This window comes from Micropterus dolomieu, linkage group LG08, assembly GCF_021292245.1.
Source record: "Micropterus dolomieu isolate WLL.071019.BEF.003 ecotype Adirondacks linkage group LG08, ASM2129224v1, whole genome shotgun sequence".
NCBI lineage: Eukaryota > Metazoa > Chordata > Actinopteri > Centrarchiformes > Centrarchidae > Micropterus > Micropterus dolomieu.
Window position 1 is genome coordinate 17,446,720 of NC_060157.1, and position 10,209 is coordinate 17,456,928.

The following is a 10,209-nucleotide window of genomic DNA, read 5'->3' on the forward strand; positions in this document are numbered from 1 at the left end:
TTTATACAGAGCCATTGTCTAAGTCTAAGTTTCAAGGAAATATAGTGGTGAAGCTATTTGTAAAGTGGATGCGTTTTACAAGGAGAAAGATTTTCCAACAGCTTGTAAAGGAGTTCTGTTCATGTGCGCATTTGTGTCTTTGTGTACACATAAAAGTCTCTACTCATGTATTGTGAGTGCGCGTACATAGCAGTGTTTAATGCATACCCAACTCCATTCTGTCCCTTGCGATTCAGAGCGCTGAAGACAGTCAGTAAGAGTGATTCCCCTTGTCAGTTACTTTACATGTAAATCTAATTTATCTGTCATGGCATGGAGGGGATAAGCTGCTGTGGTGGTTCTCTCTTGAATTGCATATATAAAAACACACACACACACACACACATACACACTCTCTCATCTACAAAATCCCAATTTTCCAGGTGCAGAGGTCTGTAGAATGGAGCCAGAGCCACTCAAAAGGAAACTGCATTATTCTCCATCAGCACTGTGGAGTGTCCGAGCTATTATACCATCCACCACTAGCATGCACATACAAATGGAGTTTACCACTTGACAGAGAGTGCGATGGGGCCTGAAAAGCACAAGGGTATGAGTGGGATTGTGCTCGATCAGCGGCAAAGTAAGTTCATTTTCATATTCCACACAGAATATGCTCCACTTGTGTTGCAGTGATATAATGCAAAATGACTAAGTGCAAATTTCACAGGCACATTATACAGCTTTTGGAGTTGAAAGCTTCCCCAGAGTGTCAACATGTGTATATTTTCTTAGATCAGTAGATCACTGCATTTCAGCTTTGTAGTCTTCACAATGTATCTTCACAAGATCAAGTCTGAACATGATGCAAATTTATAGCATAATAAAGTCGTTAGAAGTACATAATGGTGGATGAATTGTGCATTACTCCCTTAAGCAGCACTCTCACCTGGGTGGCAAGAATAAATAATAAGAATAAATGATGGTTCTCTCCACTCTTTTCACCCACTGTAGGCAGAAAGAAAACTGAATTTATTCAGACAGCTAATGTACACAGAGACACTGTGATTGTATACTGTGTGTGGATGAAACGGACTTGAGAGGATTTTCCTCTCACACAAAGTAAACATCTGTCCAGGAATAAGATATTGATTCATCATTTCCCAGAGCTGAAGCCGAGTAAACAGGGATGTGACCGGGGGTCGCTGATAATTGTTGTCCCATAACAGTCAGAGGCCTTTTCTCTGACTCAACTCAGATCTACTGTATATTCTGCCTTGCATGATGTACCTGTCAATATATGCACATCCAATAAACATTCCATGTTTTCATAAAGGACATACAGATAGATAGATAGATAGATAGATAGATAGATAGATAGACAGATAGATAGATAGATAGATAGATAGAATTGATTAGATTAGATTATGAATATTATAGTTCTTTTCATACCTTGACCTATGTACCTATACTATAATATGTTCTTATATCTTTTTGAAATGTCAGCTCAATTTCTTATTTATCTCATTTTATTTTGTTATTTATTACATTTAAGTAGTAGTTACCAAGTAGGTTTCTTCGCCTCTCAGCCTCACTCTGTGCTGTTTTTGTAACATGTTTTGTAACAATTTTCCCTCGGGTGAAGTCCTCTCTTATTTTATATATATATATATATATATATAAATTGTGTGATTATGTTTTTTTTATTTTTTTTTTTGTTAAACTGATGCCCGAGTCCTTCTCTCACTGAGAGAGAAATGCCTAATCTATTCCACCAGATGTCACCAAATACACACAGCAATGGCAGATTACTGCAGTTAAATCATCCATCCACTGGGTGGAGGCACACAGAATTAAAATACGGGAAGTAACAAACATTTTCAGTGCATGAGGTTGTGGTCTGTGGAAAATAGACAAGAAAAGAGAAAATGCGCGCGAGCACAGCCGTAGTACAGCCTGTGATGTTACATGGTGCCTTGTCTGCAAAAGGCTGTTTTTGTTCAAGCGTGTTTTTTCTATTACTCCAGCTGTTACCATAAATGGTAAGAGTTTATGGGAATACATTGTGTTTGTTAGGTTGTGTAAGAGAGTGAGAGGGTGAAAACAGACGATGTGCACGCTGAGTGAAACCATAGAGGGAAACCAGGAAGCCCAGAAATAAACATACTCGACATGGGACTGTTGACATATAAATACTTTTGTCAGGTGGTTTTATAATGTAAAAAAATAACAAACCTATGAATTTGTATTGTATTTTAGTTTTTTTGCAAGGTATTCATACATATTTTGTCAGTGGCAGACAATAGAGGCTGTGTTTTAAACAACTTATATCACCTAAGAATTACAGTTTACGAATTTCCGCAAAACAAACTAACAAACTACTGGAGGGACGTGCTACAGTGGCCCTGAAAAGTGTCAAATAAATGTGAGTATACCGTATTATTATATCTCACCTCTACAGTTATGTTAGTTACAAAAGAGTATCTCAGGAATATATTCAGCTGTGAAGGAGTACTCTAGGAATTCTTTTGCAGAACAATTAATTCAGAGTATATTTGAATACTTCAAAAGAGTCTGCTGGGTAATGTATCACACATTTATGTGTTATAAAGAAGCTAGACAGTCTTCACATTTAAGAAGCGGGAATCATAGAATTTTGACTTTTTTTCTTAAGAAATTCCTCAAACTAATTAATAGATTCACAATCACAATAGTTGGTCATGCACTTAATAGTTAACAACTAAGCTATTAATTGTTGCAGCTCTATTTTATTTCTTGAAGAAGTAATGGTGACTTGAGGATTAAAAAGAACTGGGTTTTGTTGAATTGCCAGAATCTTTCCAATATTTGGTTTTGCAATTATTTCAGATTTGATCAGATATAATACAAATAATAATTCATCATTATTTTACTTTCTCAGGAGCTGACATTCAGTCATGGCTGAGGAACCAGCAGCAGAAATCCAGCTACTCAGAAGTCAGAAGGTCAAGCTAATAGAAATTCTAAGTGCAGATGCCGACTTCGTCCTGCAGCATGCAGACTCTCGCTTTCTGCTGTCTCCTCACGGGTACCAGCAGGTGAAAGCTTGCCGTATTCCTAGTGAGAAGGTGACAGACCTGCTGGATTGTATCATCCAGAGAGGGCCTGAAGCAGCACAGGGTCTGCTGGAACTACTGAACGACCAGGCCGTGCAGGAAACCTTCCCAGGGCTTCGCTTCCTCAATGAACTGCAAGTCAACACACTGCCTTCAGGTAGAACAAAGTCTTTTCAGTATTTTCAGCAATTGCAATAATATATACTGTTACAGTTCTATGTTAAATGTAAATGTTTTCTCTGTTTACAAGAAAAAAAAGAAATGTCAAGAAAGAGAAAAATAGCTCCTGATTTACAAGAGACCATTTCATCCAAACAGACCTGCAACAATGGTGGGTCACACTGCAATCAAAGCTATTCCCTTGAAAACATTTTAAACCATCACCTAATTTAGCTGCCTCTGTCTTATTGTACAGGCTCTGGATTAGTTAAAGAGAAGCAGCTGATGACCGTGGCTTGTACCATTGGCAAATCTTGGAGGGAGATTGGCAGACTGGCTCTTGACATCCCCTCTGTGAAGCTGGAAGAGATTGAAGAGGACCATTCACTCCACAAGGAGCGAGTATTTGCCATGCTGCGCTACTGGCGTACCAGCCAGAGGGACAAAGCCACTGCTGCTCACCTGCACTCCCTGCTCAGTCAGAAAGACTGGGCGCTGCCACTTGAAAGCATTGACTTTCTGTTGGAGACTGACTGACTCTTTCACTGTCGGGTACTTACTGAGACTGAAAGCCTTTTCGAAGGGTATTTCCACTGGAAATAAAACAACACTTGAAGACTTTACTATTATGGAATTACCCCACAGTACCATTTACTACCACTTAGGCCTCTTGTTCAAAGTCAATGATCAACTTATACTACTTTTATATGACCTTTTTTATATTACAAGAATATTAAAAAAAGTTTAGTTTTATGAAATTTCTTTGAAAGATGTGTTTTTATTTTCTGTTGATAGTGTCTGTGGTATTGATTTTTTACGGAGAAATTATGAAAATTACTGAGTAGTGCATATTTCATTTTAATGTAAATACACTGGGGCATTTTAAGAGGAGGGTGAAATCATTGGTCCATATTCTTATGTTTTCACATTTTGCTCAACATTTAATAAATGTTCAGCTTGTTGGGAGAAAATGTAATTATCTCTGAAAGTGTAAATGATGAACAGTTATGCTAACATGTTCCATATTGGTCGACATATCTTGGTCTTTTAGATTAAATGTACCTCACATCTCAGTCTGATGAGATAGTGACTCTTGACGTCATGTAAAGGAGGGCAGGCAAGCAATGCCCATGTTCCATAACCACTGAATAAACTCATCATACCACAGTTGCTGCCTCTAAAATGTTTTTTCTGAAAAGATCTATAACAATTGGTTTTCTCCTGAAAAGAAGGTTTTAAACCGGTTGAGATCCATTGAGAATCAGTTAATGAAATGCGCAATACCTTGTTTCATTCTTGAGAAATTGTCATGTGGCTTGATGAAACTAGTTAACTTTCTTTTTTTGTAACAGAAACTCATAAATCAGAAGTTACTATATCCATATCTTCTATTGTTTCTCCCTGTCTTTCCCCCCATCTCAGGTGACTAATTAACTTCATCTGGCACAAAGGTTGACTCTGTTGCTTTCCTACCATACCGTACCTTTGCTTTTACTTTTCAAAAACATGGATATGGCAAACAGGTTCCCATTCTCTTATAACTTATAAGTACAGTGTGCCAGTGCCATATATGTCTATTCTTGCTTGTAACGCTTGACTTTTGGAAGTGTCCGTTTATGCGTCAGTTAGCTGGCAGTTAAAGGAACAAGCTCATCTCCATGACCTGAATGAGCCTCTTACTGACCACTCAGAGGGCCAGCTCTTCTTAAATTAAGCCATTATTATGATGCTTGCTCTGCAAGGGCACAGGTGTCAAACAAAAGGTCTGCTGTGAAGCCTAAAATCGCAATCGTGTGAGATTGCAGTGAGTATTCTGAATGAAACTCATAATCCATGTGTTCTTCCAGCAGGTTTGTGAGTGGAAATGGCCGGAGGAGCTGACTCTGCTCCTTTTCCTTTCATTCCTTTGTTTATTAAAACAAGAATGTTTGTTAAAGCATACAAGCACATAATTATGCAGGGGAAGCTTGTGAAAATATAATGCAATAAATAAGGCAGTGGTGGAAGAAGTATTCAGATCTTCTACTTAAGTAAAAGTAGCAAAAACAAGTTTTAGGTTGGTATTAGTAAGTATTAAGTAAGTATCCGCAACAAAATGTGAAAGTATCAAAAGTAAAAGTAGCTGTTATGCAGAATGGTCCATTTCAGAGTGCCATATTACATATTATTATTATTATTATGATTAATTATCATATTATCATCATCATCATCATTATTTTTGATGTATAAACATAAAGAGCATGTTAATGTTGCTGGTCAAGGTGGAGTCAAGTATTTCATATGTTATTGGGTTGTTTAACCTATAACAATGCATCCTTTTTTTTAGATAATATCATATGCTTTGTACATAATGTGAATCTGGAAAGTAACAAGTCACTGTAGCTGTTAAATAAATGTAGAGGAGTAAAAGTAAACTAGGAGTAAACTAGCAAGAAATTAAAATACTCAATTGAAGTAAAAGTACCACTGTGCTTGAGTAAATTACTTTCCACTGTTGTCTGGCAGGTGTTTTTCAGCTATGGTGTCTGTTTATAAAGGGTGTGACATAATGTAATACAGTACAAAATATAGTCTGATCGGACATGTTGTGCATGAATTGCATCTTCAACTGTGAGGTGGCCCCGTTGTTTGCGCTGACGAAGACTGAGGTCCAGAGAGGGCTGTGGCAGCAGATTGGCTGGACAGAAGGTGATGTATGTTTCTGCCCTGGGTCATTTATCAAAAAAAAAATACTAAAAACTGTTTCTATCTCATTAAATGTGCTGGCCCTCAGAATATGCTAGAGTATTATTCCGCAATTACACAACATTTTATGGCCTAAATGATTACTCAAATTTTTTTTAAAAGATTAATCTATCATAAAAATGATTATTTCCAGCCCTATTCACCATGAATCTCTGGGTTCTACAGAATAACTGATAACTTTATAATTTTTCTTTGCATTTTGTCTATGCTCTCTTATGCACTTCATCTGCCGTATGATTCCAGAGAACTTGGACAAAGTTTTAGCTGAGTTGCAACACAGGCTAACAGAAATTATACATTTAACCACTCTCCTGCAGATATCTGGTGGAGCAGATGAAGGAAAGAGAAGGGTTTCATCCTTTGCAAGAGCCAAGTAAATATCTCAGGCATGCTGAGAAAGAGTAGTTGTTTGTTCCCTGTATATATATATGCATTACCTGTCTGTATTTGTCTCCAAGTCAGTTTGGAATGTATGCTTCTGATTTATACCACCCAGTATGAGGGTGGAGGACGGAAATGTAGATTACCAGGACACACAGGCAAATGTAAGTTTCTGTATTACATCAGTGGACTGGGAATATAGAGACTAAAGAGTCCAAAGTCTCGATTTACATTTTTGATCCCTTCATTCTGTTGCACACACACATACACATTAAGCACTGAGATTCTCCTTCTTCTAATTATTTGTAGTGTGCATGCTTTGTTAAAAAAAACATGGAGACCGCAATCTTCAAGTATTTACCACTTATGTGCAGCACTACTGAATCTAACAGTTATCTATGTGCGTGTGTTTTTTAGTTGTTGTTAATAGCTAGCTCCAGTCATCAAGGAACTCATGATGAAACAAGGCAAGGGCTACCAACATTTGGGAAACAAAGTCAACTTTTCCTGCGTTGTTGTTTTCTTTTTTCCCAAAAGATATGGACTTCTTACTTGATGAAATTGAAAGACTGGGAAACGATTTGTGAGCAACATCACAACTCCTTGTCTATCTAGAGGTCTAGTTGAGGTTGTGCACAAAGCCTGGCACTGTAATGTTACAAATGAAAACAAACAACCTCGCTGAGGGGATTTACTTAATTTACAGAGCTGTCGTAATATACTGAGAGATACTAAACTCTGAAATCTGGAGACCATGGACCAAAATATGACTGAATGGAGGAAGAAATAAATAAACAAATCAAGGAGCCTTATTTTTGATAAATGTCAACAATTAGTACTTTATTTGTGGCCTTTATCATAACGTTACAGGTTTCGAAACATTAAACAACGGTTTACCTGAAATCAGTTCACCAGAACCTTTTTTGAAACCATCTCTGCAGAGCTGTAGAATTGCAACCCCACCATTTGTGGTGGTGTATCCTTTATTATTTAACCTTTTGTCCATCATACAATTTCTGAATAGAAGGTCTCTAAACTTTTCATTCAGAGACTGTGTCTGCTTGCTTCCATCACTCTAGGGCTGCACCTGATGGCTATTTTCATGAATGATTTGGTCTATAAAACATCAGAAAACAGTGAAAATGCTCATCACAATTTCCACTGCCCAAAGTGAGGGCTTCAGATGTCTTGTTTTGTCAGTCTAAGATCTTCACTTAAAGACAAGGAAAGCATCAATTTCTTACATTGGAGACGCAGGAGCCATTAGATGTTTGGACTGGAATTTTTGCTTGACAAATGCCTTAATTTTTTTTTTAAATGGTTGCCGATTAATTTTGTTGATTCAAGTGTTGCAGCTCTACATAACTCAGACGTCCACGCACCCGCCACCACTCCCTCACAATTATGGCCGCAAATGTGGGTCACTGCGCTTCACTCACGTGACAGGGCGTCTGGCCAATCAGCGCTCTCCCCGGTGAGCACTTCCGGTGGCGTTTCCTGTCAGTGTTTATAAACTGAGAAAAAAAAATTGGAAGTGCGACAAGAAATAATAATCTACAGAACTCTTAAAATCGAAAGGTAAGCAGTCAGGTTTCAAACACATGTCACTCGCGACTCTTTAAACGTGTTGTACTATGTTTCTCATAGCTGTGGCCGGTGAGGGGGGTGTTATTTTGTGGTCGGCGCTGAGCCCGCACGCCCTGCCTGCCTGGCTGTTGTTGTGTTGTCTGGGGCGGGTGGTGGGGGTTCAGTCATACAAGAGTTGTCCCAATACCAACTACTAGCTAGCTAGCAGGTTAGCCTTTTCTGTTTCATTTAGCAGAGACTCTTACCATGCTACACGCGTTCAAACCTGTACTCTAAATATATCTAGATACAGCAAACTGCCTCTCCAGTGTGCTCTAGCTGCAGCCCCGGTTGATTAAGAAAGCTCACTTTCCCAACAGGGAATTAAATGGGTTTTTTTATAAGTCGCTAGCTAGCTCAGTAGTGATGAGATGCATCCTTGTGTAAACTAGGCATCATGTTTGCTTTTGCAAGATCACAAAACCACTTGCTTACAAGTAAGAGTGACTCACAACCCAAATGATTTTCAGCTTAATGATAAATGGATTTAATGAAAGCAAACGTGCTCCACTAAAGTCATGAATAACAGTGTTTGCTACTATCAGAGGTTTTATGCATGATCTAAATGTGTTTATCTGCTACATATATATATTTACAGCCTACGTGATGTTATTTACATATCACACTCCAATGGCATAACGTTATTCTCAGTTTGGGGTTATGTGCATTGTGGTTTTATGTTAATTTGGATTGTAAATAGATGTAAACATTCCCCATTGAGTTTCTGGACATCTTTAAGTTAATGGCCAAACTGCTACTAGCCCTATTAAGTCTTCCACAGCAGGAGAAGCACGCTCTTTTTTTCCCATCGTTCTCCACCTTTTAAAAATAATGAGCAAGTTCTGATCACAGACATATTTATTCAGTTGTTGATGGCATCTAAACACTAAACTCGTTTACTGTAAAGTGTGTAGGTCTAACAGCTTACACAACTGCAGTCTTCCTGTTCTCGATACATTTTGTTGAACCAGTCACTCTAAGGATAGAAATTGCTATCCCAAATCCTAAACAATCAAAGAAGTAATAGTTTCTCAGTAACTAGTTCACTAAGTAGTTAGTAATTGCTCAAGAAGTTGGATATTTTCTGTGTTGCTTTAATTCTAAAATCATTGCTGTGCACTATTTATAAAATAATTAGAATACAACATACAAAAGCTCACTGACTGAAGGTAAAAGCTACTACATTTTTCCTTTTCAGAATAGTGCAAACATGGAAGACATGGGGGGAAAATGTCACAAATGTTTGTAGTGTATGTATATATTATTCATATCATTTGTTATTTTTACACTGTACCTACTAATTTCATGGAATTATGTTTGTTGTGTTCAGTGTTTATCATGCAGTGCTTTAGAATTGCATCAGAGGTCAGTGAGTATAAATGTTCATTGCATCTGCAGCCTCAGGACTAGTTTCATTCCCTGAAATCCAGTCCACTGTATAGCGATTGACATGCTTCTAAACTATTTAACACCCCAGTGATCCATCAATTGGTTTGTGCTATGAAACATGACTTGGTCAAAAACAAATGTAACTGTCTTAGATGTAGACTTATTTACGCCATTATCTGCATGAATATGCTTTAAAGCGTCAGTAACATAAGCACCAACTAGGCTATAACTCAGTTTAGACAACATCACATGCTGCCTGTATTCCACTTTAAGATGCCTATAACAATGTTATTTGATAAGGTAGTTAAAATTGTGTTTTATAGTGCATTTGCTGCTCTCAAACAGAAGCTCACAACACATTTTTTAGATACTCGTATATATTTCACTATCACCATGTGTAGAAAGCATTTGTTTGATTAATGTGTCATACCTACACAGATGTATTTATCTGTTTTTGACTGTTTTCATTTGTCCCATTGGACGTCATTATTTTTCTCTATCTGCCTGTTTTCTGTCAACCATGGTAACGTGGCGTGCACCAAACCATTGGGGCTTCCTTGCCTGATAAGTTGGACATATTAATGCTGGACCTAAATTTCTGGTGATATATCCAGATTTGGCGATTTTTGTGAAATCTGAAGACGTTGGTCTGATTTTCAAGCCCCTTATTCCAGCATGTAAAAATGTTAGCCTCATGTTGTCATGCCTCTACTTTCAGGCTTTGGCCCCTGATGATTTGGGTGGCCGTGGTCTCTTCTGTTACCCCTCATCCTGAGTGAAGCCACCCCCCCCCCCCCCCCCCCCCCCCCCCCCCCCCCCCCCCCCCCCCCCCCCC

At 38.2% G+C, this 10,209-nt stretch overlaps 3 protein-coding genes across 4 annotated transcripts in view; all 3 read left to right on the plus strand.

Annotated features, from left to right (window-relative positions):
* The first annotated feature begins 1,883 nt into the window (after nucleotides 1–1,883).
* zgc:174906 (uncharacterized protein LOC571548 homolog) lies at nucleotides 1,884–4,400 on the plus strand. Of its 2 annotated transcripts, XM_046056593.1 has the most exons (5): nucleotides 1,884–2,021; nucleotides 2,319–2,404; nucleotides 2,900–3,231; nucleotides 3,325–3,405; nucleotides 3,490–4,400. In XM_046056593.1, the coding sequence occupies exons 3-5, from the start codon at nucleotides 2,916–2,918 to the stop codon at nucleotides 3,768–3,770; spliced, it is 678 nt and encodes a 225-aa protein (XP_045912549.1). In that variant the 5' UTR covers nucleotides 1,884–2,021; nucleotides 2,319–2,404; nucleotides 2,900–2,915; the 3' UTR covers nucleotides 3,771–4,400. The 2 variants fall into 2 exon arrangements, with proteins under 2 accessions (XP_045912549.1, XP_045912547.1); XM_046056591.1 differs by having other exon boundaries at nucleotides 1,895–2,404.
* csad (cysteine sulfinic acid decarboxylase) lies at nucleotides 3,862–6,946 on the plus strand. Its single transcript, XM_046055611.1, is given in 10 exon segments — nucleotides 3,862–3,877; nucleotides 4,859–4,961; nucleotides 4,963–4,996; nucleotides 5,084–5,141; nucleotides 5,560–5,576; nucleotides 5,849–5,943; nucleotides 6,296–6,351; nucleotides 6,441–6,523; nucleotides 6,790–6,881; nucleotides 6,883–6,946. Coding segments are annotated over 10 exon segments (618 nt in total).
* An 883-nt stretch (nucleotides 6,947–7,829) lies between these two features.
* znf740b (zinc finger protein 740b) overlaps nucleotides 7,830–10,209 on the plus strand; it is a 6,758-nt gene continuing 4,378 nt past the window's right edge. Inside the window, exon 1 of the mRNA XM_046056908.1 lies at nucleotides 7,830–7,937. The gene's annotated coding sequence lies outside the window, so the exon portion shown is untranslated. The remainder of the gene's footprint in view (nucleotides 7,938–10,209) is intronic.